Raw genomic sequence first — 23,594 nt, 5'->3', positions numbered from 1 at the left:
ATCCATTTTCCAGATGATTTAGTAATAAGGGAAGGCATTTCCTTGTCTTCTCTTTTGCCTCCCAGCTCCTCTCCTCCCTTTCATACTGAAAGCCTTCTACTCCTTCCAGATTCCAAAGCACTGTTGCTTGTCCTGTGTGTTTAGGAAACATTTCTGTCTCTTCCTTCCTCTGTTGATAGTATGGCAAAGCTTCCTCGGTTAGGGTTTGAGCCCTTAAGGTGCAAATTCGAATCTCAAATTGACCATAATCTTGCTATATGACTCTGGGCAGACGCCTCTTCGTGGAAGGCATATAGTGCAGTGGATAGTGCTGTACTTGGACTCTAGAAGGCCTGGATTCAAATCTTGCCTCTGCTACTTAGTAGCAGTGTGACCATAAACTAATCACTTACCTCTGTGAGCTTGTTTCTTCATTTAAATGGTGATAATAATGCCTATACCTGTAGAACCTCCATCACAAGTCTGTGGGGAGACTCAGATGAAATCATCCAAAATGCTTTGCAAACTTGAGCATACTACATAAATGTCGACTGTTATCATTTATTTGTATTGCTCTTATATCCTCCAGCCCTACTCAATGTAAGAAGAAAAGTCACAGGCCTTCAGGATAGAACCTGAGAGGTACAGCAAGACAGGACAGGCTGAGGGGGAACCTCCCTCCAGAGGGAGGATTTCATTCTCATAGCACTTGTTGCCCTAGAGAAGATACCTGTGCTTAGGGATCAGCTTTGCCCCCTGGGGAATGCTCTCTCATGCGCGCATGCGCTCTCTCTCTCTCTCTCTCTCTCTCTCTCTCTCTCTCTCTCTCTCTCTCTCTCTCTCTCTCTCTCTCTCTCTCTCTCTCTCTTCCCCCCCTCCTCTTTCTCTCCTCTTTCTCTCTCTCTTTCCCTCTCTTTCTCTTTCTTTCTTTTTCTTTCTTTTCCTTTCTCTTTTTGACTTTCTCTTTCTCTCTCTCCACCTTTCCTTCTCCCTCTTCCCCTGTCTCTCTCTGTCTGTCTCTCCCATTTAACTACCCAGATCTTGCCCTTACTATAGCTATTCCCTTATAGGTGAACAGAGAACTGTTTTACCGACAGTGGTTTGACAGGACAAATAAACCCTGTTCTTGTTCAGGGCAACATTTATTGAAAACATATGCTCTGAAGGAGAACCTCCAATTTTCCTCCAATTTTTCTTCTGTCACATGAATTTCACGGTTGCCTCATTTCTGCCTTGTACTCTGATCCCTGCATGGAAGCTCACCACTGTGGTAGCCTTTGTGTCTGCATTCTGTTTGTCTAGCAACAGATGCTCACAGAAGCCTATTTTCTTCCGTAGGCTGTAGTTAGTGAAGCGTCCTAAGGAATCAAGGGAAGCTATTTTACTTCTGGCATAGAAAGAAGAGGAGGACTGATGGGGTGGTAATATCTTGGAGTAATCGGTATAGATTCTTGGATTAGCTTTGCTAAAAAAAGAGACTGGGGATGGGACTAATGCATGCATAGCAAAGAAAAAGCATGTGACCTCATCCTGGAAAATAACCACCTGAGGGAACCTGCAGAAGGGGTTCAGACTCTGGGCTTAGGGGCTGGAAGGAAGGCTGGCCTAGGGCAAGGTTTTGGGCAATATGATGTCCGGTTCTGAGGTGAGTGGCACATGAGGATCCTGTGGGCTAGCTGGTCAGACAGTCACTGAGCCCTTCTGAAAAGGCTGAGAAAAGAAGACACTCTTATCAATGGCTTCTGGGGGCACAAATAGCTTGTGTTGGTTCCTGCTCCTTCATGCCTTGTGCTTACTCAGCTAATTTGCATTTTCATTTGGGTTGGAACTTCGAAGCCCAGGTTGATTTTTGTTGGGGCCTTTTTTTTTTTTTGAATCATTAACTGTACATACTAGAAAGCTTCAGTCAGTTTGAACAGTGGTGAGCGGTGGTATGAAGATGGCTGAGGGGTTTGGGGAAAATGCCATCCCTCTCATCCTCATGGGGAGTCCCACATCAGTGCAGAAACTATCCTTTTAATGACCATGTATTAAAAGGTGCTGCTTAATTGTAATTGCTTGTTAAATATTAATCCATTTTTTCAAAGCTACTTCCAACAGCCTGAGATGTTACAGACTGAAATTGTTCCTGATCTAGTAGTTGTCACAAATGCCAAGCTGACTGCTTTCTCCTACTGTCTTGTCTTGCCGTACTTTGCTTCTTTTTGATTTGGTCTGCATATCTTTTAATGTGTGTGTTTTTTTTTGTTTATTTTTATTTTTCAGTTAAAGCACGTACAGATATACATGTCGAATGGACTTTAGACTTTCATGTGTTAAGTTGCTTGAGTTACCTACCACCTTGTGATCCTTCTCCCATAACATGGTGTGAGGACAAACTGAGAGCCAGTACAGACTCCAGTGTTTACAGCAAAAGCTGAATACTACCCATAGGGGCTGCAGTCCGTCAGATCCCCAAAGGCTGGGCTGCCCCCCAAACCCTATGCAAAGACAAAAAAATGATCTCATGTTGGAACTGAAACTGACAAGGTTTATTTTTTTCAGAACCAGTGGTTGGTCTTCCATTTATAGTGTCACCATCTCTTGATGGAGCAGTTTGTGCCGATTTAATGAAGCCCCACGGCCCCAGCTACGTTGTATTTAACTGTTCAAAGTTGAGAAGGCTACTTACAAGGTGCCTGCCCTAGGTGTAACCCAACAGTCTGGTATATGTGCTGTGCTGTGAGATTCACTTAAATTGCTTTAATTTTTCTAATCGTAGTTTAACTTTCCTAAGAATTTTTTAAACACTTCTAAATTTGTATCATGATGCAAATAAAGCCAAGTAATATCCCTTCCCATTATTTCTTACAAATAACACACTTCTCATTAAAACAAACCACTAAAATTCTCTAAGCTTTTCCTATGTATTATTAAAATATACACAGAGACATGGGTAATAAACTTCATATTATGACAGTGCTTGGAATTTCTTTACTGACAAAAGTGATACATAAAAATAGGGTCCTTCCTACTGTTGGTGTAAATGGAATGGCAGATGATAACAGAATGTGACCAGTGGTACTTACTGCAAGTGGAAGAATAATTAGCCCTGCGTCTTTTAAAATGCTTTGTTGTCACTTGAGATACAAAGTCTGCTCCATGTACACCTGTAGAGAAGAAGCTAGTCAGCTAGAAGAATATCTTGATATAACAATCTTTCAAAACTCATAATTTCATTTTCTTGACTGAAATGAAGAAGAAAAATTATGAAAATGTCAGATTTATACAAACAGTACAAAGATAGTCAGCAGCACTGACTTTTCTCAGCTAACAGTAGAGAGAGCGCAGTTTGCTTTGCCAGATATTGGAAAGATTGGGGTTAAAACCCTAAAGAGCAAGGCACTCAAACATGCTGTGGGTTATTATGCTGAGAGGAAACAAATGTCCTTTCTCCTTGGTGCCTTTAGAATCTTTCATTTATTGTTTGGGCAATGGTGTTTTTGTTTTGTTTTGTTTTTGCCAATGCAGAGATGTGGGTTTATTGCATAACTTTTAGTGGATGGTCTCTAAAGAAAAATAAAGTCTTTATTCTTCCCTCTTTATTTCCCCTCCCCTTCCCCCACCCCATACACTCATCTGGCCTGTTTTAACAATTTCCAGAACATATTCTTGGGTTCTTCTTTGCTCCTATCCAGGACAGTTTTCCACTTGTGGGGTGGTGTGAACAGTGCCTGGCTTTTGTTGCATCTGTTCTCAGAAGCAGCATCTACGTATTGGGAGCTGAGCTCACCCTGGGATAGGGCAGATATACTAATTCTCAAGTTATTTGAGAGAAGAGGTTAGCATTTTTATGAATTTATTAAATTCACATTATTGTGAAAATGGAGACCTCAGGAGAAATAAGGCAAATCCGTATGACAATCATGTTAGGGTGGGACTTCTTGTCTTTCCTTTAACGTTTTAGATCCAGTTCAAGAGTTTGCTGAGAAAAGATCATTTATGACTTGCCTCTCTCAGCCAAATTTGTTGAGAAGTAGGAGGCCCAGTGGTTCAGCGCATTCACAGGTTCTGTAGGAAAATAGAACAATGTGTTTATTACTAGATAGAGTGTGGGTGTGAATCTTGGAACTTGAACAAGAGCCAGAAGACCAGTCAGCAACTACTGACTGCCCTTGTTGAGGCCAGCAATATTGAGGTCTGGAATGTGGATATCCAAGGGATTGGAGATATAAATAGCTGTATCCTGATTGGCTGCCACAAGCACATGGATTCCAGATGTTTCTAACAGAAAAAAGTGAACTTTGAGGTTCCATCTATGCTGTGTTTGTTTCATGAAACCTTACATCTTGGTCTTATTAGCCTTACCTATCACCTGCCCCTCAGCAAGTCACACATGTCAGCATAAGCTTATATATGTATCAATTTTCTTATGTTTTATTTGTATTTGGGTTTTTGTTGTTGAGTTTTTGATTGAGTTGTTTTTTGTTTTTTTTTAACTGAACCAAACTAGTAGTCCTTGGTGCATGAGGTGAGTTGAAAATCTATGTCTTATTTAACAATCTACCGTTATGGTATGACACTAATCTACATGGCTCTTATTTCTTGACATATAAAGGATGACTACCCACTCCAAAGTGTCTTTTGTGGGGAATGGATGCCCAGGGTTCCACCTGCATATGTCTATTGGTTGGCATTATAAGGATACTTTTTGGAATCACCTTAGCTTTTCCTATCATGTCTTTTGTGGAGTAAATTTACATGTAAAATGACTTTGGATGATTTGAATTTTGCAGACTTTCTATGCATGTGTGTTGTGTAAATATGAATGAGATAGTCTACATTAAATGTTATGAGTGTTACTGGGTAAGGAAAATGACTTCCTGATTTGTAACATTAACATGCTTTTCCAAACTGCTTCATTCATACATTCATTTGTTGACTGTTTTTGTACCTTTCTGTTCACCTTATACTCATTTCTTATATTAAATTTCACTTTTTTTTTTTGAGTTTTGCGGTGTCTTTTTTTTTTTTTTGCAATAACTTCTCCAACCTAACAGCATTACCAGATATGCTTGTTTGCTATAAAAACAAGAGCAGTGGCATTTGTGTTGAGTTAGACAATAGTGTGCTTGCCTGGCTGTGTGAAAGCTGCAAGTGCTGGACACTCAAGGGCAAAAAGGGATGGGGGATTCCTGCTGCATATCTTTGTGTCACTTAGCTGTTTCTCTGATTGGTGAAGGAAGGAAATGGAGAATGGAGAAGAAAAGAGTATCAATCAATCCACAAGTATTTATTGATCATCTCTTGAGTCCTGCCCTAAGTTCTATGGGCCAGACTGAAGGATAAAAGATAAACCCTGCCCTTCAAGAATATATACATGTATATATAAAAAAAGGACAACATAAAACACTATAAAGTGTTAAAAAGAATAGATTCATACAGAAGGGGGAGACCAATCTCTTCCATGGTGTAGTTAGGGAAAATTTCATAGAGGAAGTAAGACTTCAGACACTAGTAGAAATGGACATAAAATAGTCAACTATTGAATTTCACATCATTAGTCTGTGTGGTATCTTATAATAAGCCCTTTGGGAAGGGCCCATGATAACCTATTTCCTCCATCTGACCATGCCACCCTTCCTTATCAGTGTATATACCTATTAAATTAAAAAAAATCTGGGAAGTGTGTATTATATGTAGGGTACTTAGATGCTGTCACATCTTTCCATCCACAAATAAGATCTCTCAGAAAAAGTTTTTCCAACACAGTTGTAAGACTTCCAAATCTTTTGTTTTATTCTCATGGCAGGTTTGTTTACAACCTGAATATTAATTTTCCATAATTCTTCCTGGCACTCCTGCCTTTGGGTTTTATAGTATATGTACTGAATGTCAGGGAAGAGTTAATTGCGAGATTAGACAGTAGAAGTTGAGAATAAATATTCTGTCATGTCATGGTGGAAAGGTGTGCGGTGGAGGAATTTTAGACAGACCATGAGCACTAGGTTTCCTGATCCCTGCAGGCTCAGGTTCTGAGCATGAATCCTAAGGCTTTTAGTTAGTAACACAGAAGCCCCTTTAGGTTGATCACATAATTTAGTTTCCTGTTAATTTGGTTTCAGTGAGAATTTGTGAAGCTGGCAAATCAACCTAAATTATACTGTTTGATGGTGGTGACCAATACTATACAATGCAGACTCCAATAGAGGTTCCTTTTCTCTGCCTAAGGATTTGTCTTGGTCTGTTTGGGTTTTGGGTATTCCCAAGTATGACTGTTATTTACACACATCAGACCTGTTGGCTTTGATGCCTCAGCAAGAAGCAAACACAGCTAGGACATTAACAAAAGGCCCAAAGCCCCCCTGGTATAGATTTCTGTGGTCAAACCATCCTAGGAGGGTATATCAAAAGTTCCAGGAAATGATTGCATTGAATGGCCCTCTTGAAGAGAATAGAAGACAGATTGTCAGGACAAAAGGCAAAACGTTTAATACTTTCCATTCTTTCCTTTTGTGGGGATACTGTTTGAGGGCACCAAAAGGGCTGGAAAAGTCACTCCCTAGGCACTGAGTTTTGAGCCCATTGTTTTGAGGTTTTAAGGTAGACAATTCATCGAAACAACCATTCAGCTGCAAAGTCAAGTCATGGAACTTTCTAACTAGGAATACATTTTGACTGAGCTTTTTCATTCTTTTTGAGCAGATGTATTGGGATATCGGCCTTAAATCAAGAGGGCCAGAGATATACAGACCTAGACTACAATATCACTTTCATTGACTAGATAGTTATGGAAGAGTAATTTGTTCGACTTCACAGTAACATTCTGTGTGAGACTGAAATGGTCAGGGGAGGGTAGGTTCTGATCCCAAAATTAATACTGAAGTCACAAGTGATTTTTTTTCTCTACAGAGTCTCTAATGGAGATAGCTGGAGACCAAAGCAAGTTTCATGACTTAAGACAGTCAGTTTTTAAAAGAGGAGACAAAAGAGTTGCTAGATGTCTGTTTATCTATCTATCTACATCATAGCCAGGCAGGAAAAGATATAAAGTTATTTATATTTTTATATATTTGTGTAAACTTAAATATATGCATAGATATGTATATCTGTATATACATGTGTATATGTATGTATATACATATGTATACATATATATGCCTTGAATTGTTTAATAATGAATCACTTCAGAAAACATTTCATCACATTTAAAGATTATCCAAAGTGATTGTTTCAGTAACGAACTGCATAATTCTATAGAAATTCAATAGACCGGTCATCTGGAGACTGGGTTTTTATTCTACCCCTGTTACTAACTGGCCCTAAACTGGCCAGTCACTCCCCCTCTCTAGGCTTCCTTTCTTCATCTGTAAAAATATGTTAAACTAGATAATTTCTAAAGGTAAAGTTTAGCTCTAGTATTCCAGGGCTCATTAACTAAGTGTATGCGTTGAGATAGAAGTTGTTTTCCAAAAAACAGTGAAGTAAAACTAAAGAAAAGCACCATATAGATCTCAAAACCAGACCAACTCAAAAATTTGTGATGCATTTACATTTGACTATACAAAACTATAAAACTAGGGAGCAAAGAAGAAAAAAGAGGGTACTTGGTCAACCCTGGAGTATGTACTTCCCGCTAGGGAATGATGAATGATCACTTCCCTGGCAAGCCAGCCCTTTGAGTACAATTAAACAGCCTCTTGCAGGTGCTCCTGTGGCTCCTGGTTCAGATATTGTGCAAAAGGACAGAATTCACAGCCAGTAACTTTACTAGCCTCTGAACATTTGGTTGGAATTTATTCACTGCTTATACAAAGACTAAAACATCGCTGGCTAGAGAGGACAAGTAAATAATGATGCTTCAGTATTGATGGCTTAGAAAGGTAACTGGGTTTTTGGGGGGAAATGGAAAAAGAGAAAAAACAGTATTCCTTTACTTTGGGTAAATAGATACTATGTGCTATTCTTTTCAAATTCGCCAACTTTAATGATGCCCCTTTATGTTGGCTAGAGCAATTGTTATAAACTAAGTAATGTGAAACCATCAAGGAACACAATTAATAACAAAGTGAAAACTTGTTTCTGTTTTTGTAAGAGTGATTACTTACTTCCCTTGTTCACAATGCATAACCTAGCCTTAGTAACAAGAGAGGATGAAAATCACTACTGAGAAAGTGACAAAATGCACTCTGTCTATCCATAGTGATTTGGTCCCATTTGAACAAATTTACCGAGGTATTTAAGGTTTGATCCGATAGTTCTGTCTCAGCTCTCACTCCTAGAATCATTGGGACTTCTTTTTAAAGTATTTCCATAATCGTCTAGTTTGACTATGGAAACAGTACCAAAAGTATTGTGCAGCCTTGCAAAAGGTCAAGAATTGTCACCCCAAAGAGACCTTCAAAATCTAGATAAAAAAGCTCCTCAAGAAGGTCATTCATTGTCTTCTGGAGAGGCTGTGGTCCTTTGGTTCTGTGCGGCACTTTGCTCTAGCTTTATATTCAAATTTCTTCACAAGAAAACACTGAGCAAAGACTTATGTAACAGCACCTTTAAAGTCTGCAAAACCCTTTCTTTACATACAGTTCATTTGATCTTCTCGACAATCCTGTGATACTATTATCTGCATTTTGCAGATGAGGAATCTAGGACTTAGAGAGGCCTGAGTGCCTAGAGGACCTCCCAAGGTCTTTTGGGGGCAGGGAAATGGCATTTTCAGTGTCTTTACTGGCCTCCTTATAAATCCTGATAATGACCATTTCCCTAGCTGTAATTTTCTAGTTTGTTTCAAGGTAAAAACTTTTTTGTGACTTCTCCATCTTACATTACATAGATGTTCCAACTGAAGAATTCAGAGCTGCATCAAAACTGGAAGTTAACAGATTTAATTTGTTCCCTAGGGATATGAATTCTGTCCTGCCTGGCAATGATAAAAGAAGGTACTTGTAAAATAGGGGCAGGAAGTCTAACTGGAAAGTTAAATAGGAATGGGTTATTAGGCCAAAAGCCTTTTTAGCTGCAGAACTAGAGAAATAGAGCAGCCATGACTAAGGCTATGCTACCTTACTTTCAGAAAGGAAGCACTGTACTTACACCATCAGGGGTTTCACATGGGTGCTGGACATATTTTGGGACAGCTTCTTCAACTTTAACCAAAATTTAAAAAGCAATTAATCTTCCATTTTAAGCACATTCATCATCAAAATCAGTAAAATGGCCATCACCCTAATGTGCATATTTCATCTTAACACATTCATCATAAGGGAATCTAAAAGTGTCAGACTCACTTTCTCCTCCCTGTTCTGTAGCTCCCATAGTCACTTCCCTGGGGTTAGGGAAATAAGGGAAATAAATCTAGGAATTATGTTCCAATCCTCACCCCATGTCAGACAATGAACAAGGCAAGTCTCTCAACCACAACTTTCCTCCATCTAAGGTGAAATTTTGATGATCAAGAGAGAAACAAAGACCCAGCACATGGTATAATAGCAGAGGAGCTGTTTTAATCCTGTCATCTGACCTCCTAGCCTCTGGGAGGAGGAGCAGTTTATATCATGGAGAACAAACTTAAGCTAAATTTTCTTGATGCATCAGCACCTTTGTGGTATGAGTACTTTCAAGAACACAAAGGAGGCTTGCATGCCATTGGGAGGGGGGTGATGGACATAGAGCAACTTTCAGAGAAGCTAGTCTGGGGTGATTTTGATTCCTACCTGTGCTTTCTACCTTTCCAGCTCTAAGGGGATGATCACAAAGTCCAACGTGGAGCCCTTAAAGTACAGTAGCTGGTGGCAAGCCATACAGTGCTGCTGCAACTGCCTGGTCAAGAGTCCAACGGGGCAGGAACGATTCCTCTGAGACAGCTCATTTAGTAGACGGGGACAATTGGATAGCACCATAACCTGGAACTGGAGTGAAGAGATTTTTTTTTCTAAAAAAGTAAAGAAAAAAATTAGAACATCAGCTAACTCTTTACTTTAAACATATCATCAACCCAAAGTACAAACTAGTTCAGATTCACATCAGGGAAATTCAGGTGTTGCCATGATGTCCAATCCCTGTGGAGTATAAATCATTCAAATATGGTTAAAGAATCTCTGCTTTTTAACAAGCTTATAACCTCACAATCCTGAAATGCCAAGATTGCTGGATAGCCACAGGAGCTGCCAAGCTAAAAAAAAGTTATGTATGTCATTTTCACATGGCAAGTAACTTCTTAGCTTGGTTGTGACACTTTCCTCAAAAGAATTGCTTCTGGTGACTTCCTATCATTCATCATCATGTCATAGACATTTTCTGTTCTATTCATGTTACATAATTTTGCCTTACTAACAAATCATTTCCCTAAGGAAGACTACTATCATTCCCCTTTAAAAAACAAACAAACACAATAACTACTACCTTTTTATTTTAAGTGCCAGATCAATATGGTCTAAAGCCTGAATAAAGGTTAAACATATGGGTGAGTAAAAAGACAGCTGAGAGAATGTGTGTGTAAATTATTGCAATCTGATAGCTTTTTATGTACAGTATTATTAGAATGGAAAAGTAGAAATATTTTTGCAGTGTGTATTTTAAAAATGAGAGAAAAATTATCATTATAGTGCCGTCTAAAATATTTGTAAAGTTAATTTAATCATCTTTTAAAAGTGGGATTCTGGTTGAATAATATTTTGAATATTGGTATATTTAAGGTCTATTTTCCACTGTTGCATTCTTCATAAGACATGCAGATAATTTAATTTGTGTGCAGACAGACCCTTTGTGTGCATCTGTGCTTCGTAGTCTTACTTGGTAAATAGCTGCTTAAATCCAAACAAACCAACCTAGAACTCCCCAAATTCCCCTGCTTACAGGGAATAAGAAGTCCATCAGTGTTGCTGTAAAAAAAGATCCTAGGGAAGACTTCCTAGGACCTTCTACATTCTCAGCAGCTCTGTAGGAGTACAGTGATGATGCATAGCAAATATCATCTTGGCTGGCATTACCTGTAAAGAGATGAAAATAAAAAAGACACATTCCTACCAGGGGATGCAGTGGTTTGCTTTTTTTTCCTTCTTAAACACATGTGCAAAGGGAGTCTAGTTCTCTTAACATATCTAGACTTGTTCTCTTCTCTCCCCTGCCCCTGCCTGCTCATCTTTACACTTTCTTAAAAAGAAAAACCAAAACTGGTCTTTGTTAATGGGTAGATCTACCCTTTACTGCATACAGCATCTCATTTCCTCTTTGAACCAAATCAGAGTTCTGAATAGCAGTGTGATCTATCATGGCAAGACACCAGCCCCACCTTTTCTTTCAGCAAATAGGGGTTTTCAAAATTTGGCTATGCCATCTCCTTTAAGATTATGGGACACCTCCAGTAGATGTTACATTATCTTGACTTCGCCATGATAGTCTTCATAGTTTTGTAGGGTCACAGATTTAGAGCTGAAGGGGATCAGAGGTGATCTAGTCCAATCCCTTCATTTTACAGGTGAGGAAACAAGGCACACAGACGTTAAGTGGCCTGTCCAAAGTCAAGAGAATAGTAAGTATGAGAGCCAAGATCCAAGTCTAGGTCCTTTAACTCCAAATCCTGTGATCTTTTATAACACCATATGTTTGAAAGCTCTCTTAGAGCTCTTACGCAACATTACATAGTGGATAGAGTGCCAGACTTGGGGTCAGGAAGACCTGGGTTCCATTCCTACCTTGGCTCAGTCTGAATTCTGCCCCCTCACTCACAACTCACAAGCAGCAGCAGACACTCACCCTACCCAAAGGAAAGGAGGGTTGGGATGGGGAGAGAGGGGGAGGTGAACTGAAGCTTGTGTGGAGATGTGGGCAGTTCAAGGAGCAAAGGAGACACAGCTAGAGGGCAAAAGAGCACTGATTCCTGAGAGAAAAGGGACCCTGGGTTTTCAGTTTCCCTCCCGTAGATCATACTTAGAGCAGGGATTCTGATAGACCAACATGTGTACCTTTAACATGAGGAGGCTAAAGACATGCCTCAAATCCCTGTATTTTCTGGGACCAAAAAGACTTCTTCCCCCTCCCCATTCTGAAATCTATAGTGGAATAACCAAGAGAAGAACCCTAGAACAAAGGGGAGCCTGAAGCTCTGTCACTCTGAACATACAGAGCTTTCTAACTAGCTGACAGCGACTGAATCTAGCAGCAGTCCTCTGGAACTTCAGCCAGGGGTAAAAAACTATATATGCCTGTTGACCTTTCTGGAAATGATGCCCCACCTCTCTGCTCTTCTGCTTCCTGGTACAGAGACAGTTCAGTCCGGCAGCTAAAATTACCTATTTCCTTCTCCCCCAAAAGGACTTGAAGTAGGTTCTCCCTATTTTTTCTCATTTTATTTATTCTTGTTTCTAATATTAAAAATACCAAAGATACTTGCCTTCAGATGCCAAAATCATTTATTAAGAGCTCAGAAATTATGGTAATATAATGATACATACCATCCGTTTTGAAATTTCATAGCAAAAAGAACCATTGAAGATAGCAGAGTAGCAAGATAGTATAGCTGAGTTCTTCCACACAACTCTTCAACAAAGATATAAAAACATGCCGGACAGAGACCTAACTGGGGGAAAAAATCAAAATGAGTAATTTTCCCAGCCCATTTCAATACAGAAACACAGAGTTCTAAGGACACTGATGTAGCATCTTGCCAGGAGCAATCCCCACAGAGCTTTCCACCTTAGAGACTGAATGAGGGAACTTCCTGTGGTTGTTCACTAGGGAGAGAAAAAGTCCTAGACCCATACACAGGGAACTAATTTTGTTTAGAGAGGAGAGACAATTGACAACTGGCAGCTCTGTCACTGCCCAGTGCTGAGTCACAGATCCAGTGCAGAACTGAGGAAAGGACCTAGAAAGGTACGTTGACTCTTAAAAAAAAGTCCTAAGTTCAAAAATAGAGTGGAAGAATGAGCAAATAAAAAAAGAATCCCACCGTAAAGAGCTATTATGGTGACACTGACACTCAACCCACAAACTCCCCCAAAAGAGAATGAGTCCAAATCATCTATAAGCAAAAGCCACAAAGAAAACACAGTTTGGACACTAATAGAATTCTTGGAAGAGATGAAGCAAGAACTTACAAAAAAAAGACATAAATGAAATGAGCACTCTGGAGTAAAAAATTGGAAAAGAAATGAGACCTATAAAAGAAAGAATTGTTAAGAGAATTAACAATTTGGCAAAAGAAGTACAAAACTTTACTTAAGCAACAGACTGTCTGAAAATTGGGTGACCAAATAGAAGTTAATGACTCCATGAGACAGCAAAAATATTAAAGCAAAGTCAAAAGAATGAAAAAAAAAGATGTAAGGTAGCGTAAGGAAAAACAACTGCTCTGGAATATATTGAGGGGAGAGAATTTAAGAGTAACTGTACTTAAAGAATACTTAAACCTATGACCAAAAAAAGAACCAAGGCATATTTCAAGATAGCTGCCTAGGGTTTCTTAGAACCCTGGGACAAAGTGAAAATACAAAGAAAACACTCACTTCTTTGAAGAATACCCTGAATAAAACTCCCTGTAACATTAGAGCCAAAATCCAGAACTTCCAAGTCAAGGGGGGAAAAAAGACTGCAAGCAGCCAGAAAAAAAAGATTTCAAGCACTAAGGAGCCACAATAAGGACAACACAAGATTTAGCAGCCACTACTACTATAAAGGAGCCAAGAACTTAGACTATGATTTTCTAAAAGGTAAAAAATATAGCCTTACACAAACAAGACAAATATTAAATGGGGGGAGTTGGGAAGGAGAGAAGAGGTATGTGTGGTAGAAATGGATCTTTCATGAAATAGAGGGATTTCAAGCATTCTTGATGAAAAGACAAGAGCTATGTAGAAACTTTGAAATAAAATAAAAACACAGGAGACGAGAAAAAGATTACCAAACATAAGCAAGTTATCATTAGGGACTAAAGAAGGATAATATGGGGAAATGATACATGCCTCCTCAGAACCCTATTAACATCAAGCATTATAGAGGAAGTTGAATGACAGAAGGTCTCGGGGTAGTTTTGTTATGTTTGGAGGATATTGAAGAAAGGGAAGGGAAGAGGAATACAGGTAGGGGAAAAAAGAAATAGGAAGGATGGGAGAAATTATCTCATATAATCAGGATATGCAGATAGAAGACCATTTACATGGAAGAAAGGCATGGGAGCAAGTGCTACTTGAATCTCATTTTCGTCTATACTGGAAAAAGGAGGAATGCTACACAAGCATACAGTTGGGTTCAGGAATACATTTCACTCGGCAGGAAAATGAGAGAAAAAAGAGTAGGAAGAGGGGTTGAAATAAGAGGAAAGGTAGGTTAAGCAAATCAAAGATTAATTAAACAAAACAAACTAAGGAGGATAGATCACAAAGAGGAGTTGAAAAGAAAGGATAAGAACTTGTGACTGAGCTAAATAAACAAGAAGGAGACAGGGGAGTAGGAAGCAGATTGTATTAAACCTAGAGCACTGGTGTTGAGCAGCTCCTTTTTTACCACCCTCTTCTTTATAAAGTGGGGATAGAAAACAAAGAATAGCATCAAAAACAATATATAATTAATAAGCATAATTGAATGTGAATGGAATAAAATCACTCATAAAATCGAAGAGAATAGTAGTATGTATTGCAAACTCCAATGATGTGTTTATAAGAAATGCATTTGAAACAAAAAAATGAACAAAGTTAAAATAAGGGGCTGGAGAAAAATCTATTATGCTGCAGCTGAAGTTAAAAAAAAAAAAGCAAGGGTAACAATCATAATCTCAAAGCAACAGAAAAAATAGACTTAAAAGATAATCAGGGAAAATACATTTTGCTGAAAGATATTGAATATCAATATTAAATTTATATGAACTAAATGGCATAGTATTTGAAAACTTACAAGAAAAGCTAAATGAGTTACAGGGAGAAACAATAAAATTAAAATAGTGGAATGCCTCAGTTTACCCTCCTCAGACCAAGATGATTTTTTAAAAAGGCATTTTATTTACTTGGAATCTGAATTCTAGTCCTTCTTTCTGTTTTTTTAGTTCAATTTTATATTCAGTTTCAAATTCTCTAGATCTCTTCTTTCCTTCCTCTGAGAAGGTAAAAAAAGCCCATTACAGATACCTATAGTCAAATTTCCTCATAACCATGTCTAAAAAAAAAAGAAAATGTCCCTTAATTTGGACTCTGAGACCATTAGCTCTGAAGGTAAATAGCATGTTTCATCATGAGTCCTTGGTCATTGTATTGATCAGAGTTACAAAGTCTTTCAAAGTTGATTATCTTCACAATATTGCTATTATTTGATAAATTGTTCTCCTGGTTCTGCTCATTTCACTTTGCATCATACAGGTCTTCCCAGGCTTTTCTGAAACCTCCATCATTTCCTTCAGAACAATGATATTCCATCATATTCATTCTCTAATTGATGGGTACCCCACCCCAATTTCCAATTCTTTGCCACTATACAAAGATACATATTTTTATACACACATATGTAAATATTTTTTGCATATATGGGTTCTTTTCCTGTCTCTTTGATCTCTTTGGGGTACTATAGATGTTGTAATGGAATCACTGGGTCAAAGAGTATGCACAGTTTAATAGCTTTTTGGGCATGGTTCCAAGTTGTTTTCTAGAATGGTTGGACTAATTTGTAGTTCTACCAACATTGGTGCATCTGCATAGCCCCTCTAACATTTGACATTTTCCATTTTTGTCATCTTAGCCAATCTGATTGGTGTGAGGTGCTACATCAGAGTTGTTTTAATTTGCATTTCTCTCATTATTAGTAATCTAGAGCATTTTTTCATATGACTATAGCTTGGAGTTTTTCCTCTGAAAACTCCTTCTCCTTTGACCATTTATCAATTGGAGCATGGCTCTTTTTTTATTTGGCAAATTTGATTTAGTTCCTTTATATATCTTAAAAATAAGCCCTTTATTAGGGAAATTTGCTGCAAAGATTTTTTTCCTTCAGTTTCCTGCTTGTCTTCTAATTTTAGATGGATTGGATTTGTTTGTGTAATTTTACATAATCAAAAATATCCATTTTACCTCCTGCAAACCTGTCTCACTCTTGTTTGGTCATGAACTCTTCCCCAGTTCATTGATCTGACAAGTAATTTCTTGGATGCTCCACTAATTTGCCTTTGATATTGCCCCTTATGTCCAAATCAAGTACCCCCTTTTAAGCTTATCTTAGACCAAGATAAATCTAATCAAAAGATAAATGAAGTAAAAGACCCGAACAGAATTTTAGGAAAGTTAAATATGATAGATCAACTGAAATTATTGAATGAGAATAGAAAGTAGCATCCATCTCAGCTGTGCACAACTTTACAAAAATTGATCATATATTCAGTCAAAATGACTTCACAAATAAATGCGGCATAAGCAGAAATATTAAATGCATCTTTTATGAACTATAATGCAATAAAGTAATATTCATTGCAGGGCTACTGAAGAAATTACTAAAAATTAATTGGAGACTATATGACTTGATCCTAAAGAATGGGTGGGTCAAAGGACAAATCACAGAAACAATTTCATTAAAGATGACAAAACAACATACCACTCAGTAAATAAATATTTATTAAGAGCAAAACTATGTGCCAGGCACTGTGTTAAGAACTGGGGATACAAATATGGAAAAGAAAGTAGCTGTTCTAATCTAATTGTAAGAAAGAGGGAGGTCAATGTACAAAAGGAAGCTGAAGGGGAGGAGGGTACTTGGCAGTTCGAACTCTACAGCCTGATGGGAAATGAAGCGATGACTGGCCTGGGTGCCCTCTGTAAATGGAGGTTTGGGGATGAGGTCTCCACCCTCAAGTCAGAAGGAGAGGCCTCAGGGGCAGGATCAGTGTGAGTTCCAAAGCTGAAGTGATCTTGCAGTTATGAACTGGTTTCTAGGGCATAATAAAGTTCAGATAAGAGGGAACTCTACATATCACCACTCCCACTCCAACCTCTCTCTTTCTTTCATGTGGTCAGACAGAATTTGTCTGCTTCTTATTGTGGCTTGTGGGTTTGAGGGGACAGAATTCAAACTGAGCTTAAGTAGGATTTGAACCCAAGTCTGGTTCAACTTGCCTAAGCAATACTGCCTAAGATCTCGAAGAGAGTTTTCATACATATGGTGCAGTGGAAGATCACTGAATTTGAAGTCAAAGGATGAGAATTTGAAAAGTTAATGTCAGCAAAATTGCAGGATATATAATAAACCCCAAAAAGTCATCAGCATTTTTGTATTCATGAAAACCAAAAGTAAAAGATAGAGAAATTCCATTTAAAATGACTACAGAATGTATAAAATATTTGGCAGTCTAACTGCCAGGACATTTACAGGAACTATATACAGAAAACATATACAGGAACAAAAAACATTCATACATTCATCACACTATAAAGGCAGATCTAAATAACTGGAAGAATATTAATTGCTCATGGGTAGAATGAGCAAATATAATAAAAATAATACTAACTCAATGAACTTACTTACTTAGTGCCACACTCAATCAAATTACCAGAGGATTATTTTATAGAGCTAGAAAAATAATAAAAACTAGAAAAATAAAAAAAGCTCATATTGAAGAACAAAAATTCATCTCAAGGGAATTAATGAAAAAAAGTCTGAAGGAAGGTAATTTAGTAGATCTCAAGCTATGGTACAAATCAGTAATCATCAAAATAGTCTTTTACTACTGGTTAAGCAAGAGATCAGTGAATGGAATAGATTAGTTACACAGATTAGTCATGCAGACACAAGTAAGCATGGTAGCATAGTGTTTGATAATCCCAAAGATCCCAGTTATTGAGGTAAACTGGGAAAACTGGAAAGCAGTCTGGCAGACATGAGATTTAGACCAATATCTAACAACATATGCCAAGATAAATTACAAATGAGGAATGATTTTACAGATAATGAGTGATTTATTGTGTTCGTCCTTCGTTGCCGAAGACTATGCCATCAGAGAAATAATGACATGACTTGCACTTGACTTTGTTTTGAGTGAGGGAGGGCTGTGCAAGGTCACCATCCTTACTTCTCCTCCAGAGCCATCTGAATCCAGTGACCAGATATTCATCAGGATGACTGGAGATGACCCAGGATGCAATGGGAGACCTTGGTCCCTTTAGGCCAAGGTTCATTCAGGTACTCACTTAGGATGAGGTAATGCCCATTCATTGAATAGGCCTGTTTAAAAAGTAGCTAGGGGATGGCCCCTCTAATGAGGCAAAGAAAAAGAAAGACATCAGGCTGGGAGGGAAACAGCAACAGTTGCTGTTGATAATCACTCTTAAGCCAGGAAAGTTCAGAAGACAACCCGTAGGCAAGGGCCTAGTGTTGTCAGTGTATGAGTTTCAGATTACAGTAGGTTTACAGTTTTGGAAAAGGCAAGGCAAGGCAAGGCAAGGGAAAGGAATCTAGCCAGTAAAACTCAAGTTAACTGGGCATCTTCTGGATATCCAAATTTACCTTCTTTTGGAGAGGAGAATATTAACAAGTTAGAAGAGCAAGGAAGAAATTGCCTGTCAGATCTATGAATAGGGAAAGAGTTGATGACCACAGAGGTAAAAATAGACAATTTTAAATGTAAAATTTAGGAGTCTTGCACAAACTAACCAATGTAGTTAAAGTTAGAGGAGAGCAGGTAAAAAATTTCTGCAACAAGTTTCTGAAATACATAGGAAACTGTAATTTATTAGAATAAGCCATTTCCTAACTGATAAATGGTCAAAGGATTTGAACCAGCAATTTGCAGAGGAAGAAATCTAAGATGTCAATAACTACATGAAAAAATGCTCTAAATCAGTGGTGACAAACTCATAGAAATGGAACCACTAAACTATACTTAAAGATCCCTCTGGGGCACATAGAGAAAAATACACACGTGTGTATATATGTATAATATATGTATGTATATACATATTATTAATGCATCAGCACATTAAAATGAGATAGGAGCTATAATCTAATTTGATTCAGGCCATATTCAAGAGCGCTGCGGTTTACATATGGCCTGTTGGCTGCATATTTGATACCTGGGCTTTAAATCAGTAGTAGAAAAATTAAAGTAATCCCAAGGCATCATCTCAGAGCTATCAAACTGGCAATGTTGGCAAAAAACAAAATGACAAGTGCCAGAGAAGTTGTAGGATAATATTTACATTAGTGCACTGTTGGCGGAGCTGTTAATTGGTGTAGCAATTCTGGAAAACCCATTGGAACCACGTCCAAAAAGTTATTAAACTGAATACCCTTTGGCTTAGTGACACCATTGCTAGGATTATACTCTAAAGGGGTCAGTGAAAGAGGAAAAGGACCCATGTGTAGAAAAAATATTTATAGCAGCTCTATTTGTGGTGACAAAGAATTGGAAACTAAAGGGGTACCCATCAACTGGGGAGTGACTGAACAGGTTATAATATATGAATGCAGTGGAATACTATTGTGAATGAAAAGATGACAGGAAGAATTTGAGAGAAACCTGGACTTATAGGAATTGGTACAGAATGAAGTAAGCAGAACTAGAATAGTTTATACAATAATAGTAACATAAAGAAAAATAACTTGGAAAAACTTAAATACTTCAATCAACACCATGACCAATCACAATTCCAGAAGACTTATGATGAAACATGCTATGTACCACTTAACAAAGAGGTTATGGACTTTGTACAGATGAATACATTTTTTTTGGACACGTCCAATGTGGGAATTTGTTTTGTTTGCTTACACGTATTTGTAACAAGGGTTTCGTTTTTCTTTGTTTTTTAATGTGAGGGAGGGCACGTGGGAGAGAAAGAAAGTGAATTTTTATTCGTTATAAAAATATATATTTTTTAAAGATGAGACCCTGGTTCAGAGAATTGCTTAGTACATTAAGAGCCCTGTATAATTTCTAAAAGGTGATGAACAAATTGTGGTATATTAATGTAATGGAACATTATTTTGTTACCTGGAAAGGCTAGTATCACTTCATTCAGAGTGATGTAAATAGAACTCAGAGAACACTTTCATACAATGATGATAGCATTTAAAAGAAAAATAGCTTTGAAAGATCTAAGAATTCTTATCAGTACAATAACTAACCACAATTGCAGATGATTGATGGGGAGTCATGGTACTCATCCCCTTACAAAATTAATGAACTCAGACACTGCCAATGTGGGAATTTGTTTTGCTACATGTCAGTTACAAGGGTTTTGTTCATTTTTCTTCCTTCATTTTTTGGAGGGTAAGGGGAAGTGAGAGAAAGGGACTAAATATAAGGTTATAAATAAAAAAAGAAAGATAGGAAAGAGGGTTATTGAAGCATTTTTAAGTACACAGAAGAGAACAAGAGGAAGACCAGAAGGAAATGAAAGAATTATGGTAGCTTTAAAATTTACATGTTGAATGTATTATTACATCAAGGTGTAACAGAGTCACAGTTTCATGTATAACCTCTTTTCTACTATATATATATATATATATATATATATATATATATATATATATATATATACACACACACACATATATGGAAATGCTCATTTAACTGATATTTGCTAAGTTAAAATTTTTTTTCAGTTAAAGTTTTTAAAATTCTTCAATTAAGAGCTCAGCTCATTGTCCATTTGCAAATATTTACCATTAAATTTAACATTTATTTTTTAAAAAAAGAAAACCCATGACATTGCAACAAGAATACCATTCATATGCCATTGTTAGGTAATCATTCTCATCTGAATTAATGAGCTTCATTTCTTAGATGATCTTCAGCTGGGTATTTTCCCTCCCATTCTGGGACTCATTTCTGTAAGTAAAGTCAGTCTTGAATCAGATGGATTTCAAAGCCAACAACCACAGAGGCCAGCAAGTTTTTATATACAAGTTTATCTACCCAATACATTCTGCCTTTCATTTACCACACACAAAACATATATAGCCAAGAACATTATAAAGAAAAATAATCAGATATTACTTTATAAATACAATAACACCCATCATTCTTAGATATTACATATTAATAAAAATAGCCTTCTTTTCCCAATTGGTAGTATTTTATGTAAAGATAGCTTTCAATTTCATTTTTATAAGATTTTTGAGTTCCAATTTTTTTTTCTCTTTCCTTCCCTCCCCTCCTTACTCCCCAAGACAGCAAACCATCTGATATAGGCTATACATCTGTAATCATATTAAACATATTTCTACATTAGTCATGTTGTGAAAGAAGAAACAGAACAAAAGGGAAGTGCCATGAAAAACAAACAACAACAAAAACAAAAATAGTATGCTTCAATCTGCATTCAGACTCCATAGTTCTTTCTCTGAATGTAGATAGCATTTTCTAACATGAGTCTTTTAGAGTTGTCTTACATCACTGCATTGCTGAGAAGAGCTAAGTCTATCAAAGTTGGTTATCCCACAATGTAACTGCTACTGTGTACAATGTTCTCCTGGTTCTTATCACTCTACTCAGCATCAGTTTGTGTAAATCTGGCATTTGGAGTATTTCATCACCTACAGGAAATCCTCTGCTGGATATGATCCATAATGGTCGCAAAGACCTTTGGAAAATTACCTGGTAAGTAGTCCAAGAATATGAATAAACAGCTAAACAGCTCTCAGAATAAAAATTGCAAACTTCTAACAACCATTAGAAAGAATGGTTCAAGTCATTAACAATAAGAAAAATGAAAATCAAAACAACCTTGACACTTTACTTCACACCTAGTAAACTGGCAAAGATGACAAAATCCTGCAATAACCAATGTTGGAGGGATTATGGAAAGATAGGCACATGAATGTGTTACTAGTGTAGTTGTGAATTAATACAACCATTTTGGAAAGCAATTTTAAATTATGCCCCAAAATTACTTAAATGTCCATCCCCTCTGATCCAATGATTCCTACTAATGTGCTGTAAGAAATGATAAATATGATGAATACAGAGAAGTACAGAAAGGCTACAGGAACTGATGATTCTCAAATCTATCTATCTATCATGCCCTAATCTCTCTGCTGACCTTGAATCTCACATCTGCAACTACTTTTTGGACATCTGGAACTGGATGTCCAGTAGACTGAATTCATTATCTTTTCCCCTACCCCCTCCCTCCACTCATAACTTTTCTATTGTTGCTGAGGGCAACACCACCTTCAGGCTTATTACATAGGTGTCATCCTTTATCCCTCATTCCTCTCTCTCTCATCCCTCAAATTCAATCTGTGGCCAAGGCTAGTCAATTTCACCTTTGCAACATCTCTCTAATATAGTCTTCTCCTCTGATACTGACTGGTATCAGCCTGGTAGATGTCCCCATCACTTTACACTTAGACTATTGCAACTGCCTGGTGGTGGGTCTACCTGACTCAAGTCTCTCCTCACTCCAATTCATCCTTCATTCAGCTACCAATGTGATTTTTCCTAAAATACAGGTCCTACCATACTATCCCCCTATTCAATAAACTCCAGTGGCTCCCTATCATCTCCAGGATCAAATGCAAAATCCTCTGTTTGGTATTCAAAGCCCTTCATAACCTTGACCAGGGGTGGGGAACCTGCAGACTCAAGGTCATATGTGGCTCTCTAGGTCCTCAAGTGCAGCCCTTTGACTGAATCCAAACTTCACAGAACAAATTCCCCACCCCTGACCTAGCCCCTTCCACGTTTTCAGCCATTTTATACCTTATTCCTCTCCATATACACTTTGATCCAGTGACAGTGACCTTGCTCTTCCTCAAACAAGACACTCCATCTCTTCACTTTAGGCATTTTCTCTGGCTGTCCCCCATTCCTATAATGCTCTTCCTCCTCATTCCTACCTACTGGCTTCCCTACATTCCATTAAGACCTAACTAAAATTCCATCTTCTACAGAAAAAAATTCATGATCCCTCTTAATTCTAGTATCTTCCCTCTTTTATTTCCTATTCTTTCTGTATTTAGCTTGTTTGTATATATTTGTTTTTTGTCTCTCCCATTAAATTGTGAATTCCTTGAGGGTAGGGACTGTCTTTTGTTTTTGTATCTCCAGCATATGCCTGGCACAGAGGAATTTCATAAAAGTTTAGTAGCTGAGTATTGTTGAAAATACACAGAGATACAGTGTAGAAATATACTTAATTCAACAGGGAAATTTATGTGAACAAGGAGAAAGGGTGGGATCTAAGAGAGTAAAGAATGGGAAGGAAGATTCTTAAGCAAAACAAACTTCTAATTTCAGAAGGCTAGAGACTTAAAGGAGAATAAGTAAGAGAACCATTGATCTGACCAAAAAGAGGAAGGTCAGAGAAGCATGATCTAGCTACCCCAGCTATAGATTATGAGATGCCATTTCCTATCTTTCCTGAGTTTCGTAAGGAGAGCAAAAAGGAGAAAAATTTATAATAGGATACAGGAGGAGGGAAGAACATGCATAACAATCTTGACCATTAATGAGATAAACTCATATTTATGTGTGAACAAACAGAGGAGGGCAGAAGAATGAATTATAAACAGAATCCAACAATATATTGTTTGCAATAAAAAACACTTGAAAGAAACATTCACAAAGAATTCAAATGATGGGCCAGGGTAGAATTTATTATGGCTTAAGGAAATACAAAAACACAGGGCTGGCAATAATGATATCAAACAAAGCAACAGTAAAA

At 37.6% G+C, this 23,594-nt stretch overlaps 1 protein-coding gene across 13 annotated transcripts in view; it reads left to right on the top strand.

Annotated features, from left to right (window-relative positions):
• SEPTIN8 (septin 8) overlaps nt 1-10,988 on the top strand; it is a 35,166-nt gene extending 24,178 nt beyond the window's left edge. For 8 of the 13 annotated variants that reach the window (XM_072630017.1, XM_072630016.1, XM_072630020.1 and 5 more), the window contains one exon: nt 9,693-10,988. In XM_072630017.1, coding sequence (XP_072486118.1) covers nt 9,693-9,816 — 124 coding nt within the window. In that variant the 3' untranslated portion in view covers nt 9,817-10,988. Of the gene's footprint in view, nt 1-2,244; nt 4,968-9,692 lie in introns of those variants that run through there. The other 5 variants (XM_072630027.1, XM_072630026.1, XM_072630028.1 and 2 more) reach the window with 2 other exon arrangements.
• The last annotated feature ends 12,606 nt before the right edge of the window (nt 10,989-23,594 follow it).

Source organism: Notamacropus eugenii, chromosome 1, assembly GCF_028372415.1.
Source record: "Notamacropus eugenii isolate mMacEug1 chromosome 1, mMacEug1.pri_v2, whole genome shotgun sequence".
Lineage (NCBI taxonomy): Eukaryota > Metazoa > Chordata > Mammalia > Diprotodontia > Macropodidae > Notamacropus > Notamacropus eugenii.
The sequence above is the reverse complement of the archived record's forward strand: the minus strand, read 5'-3'. Positions and strand labels throughout refer to the sequence as shown.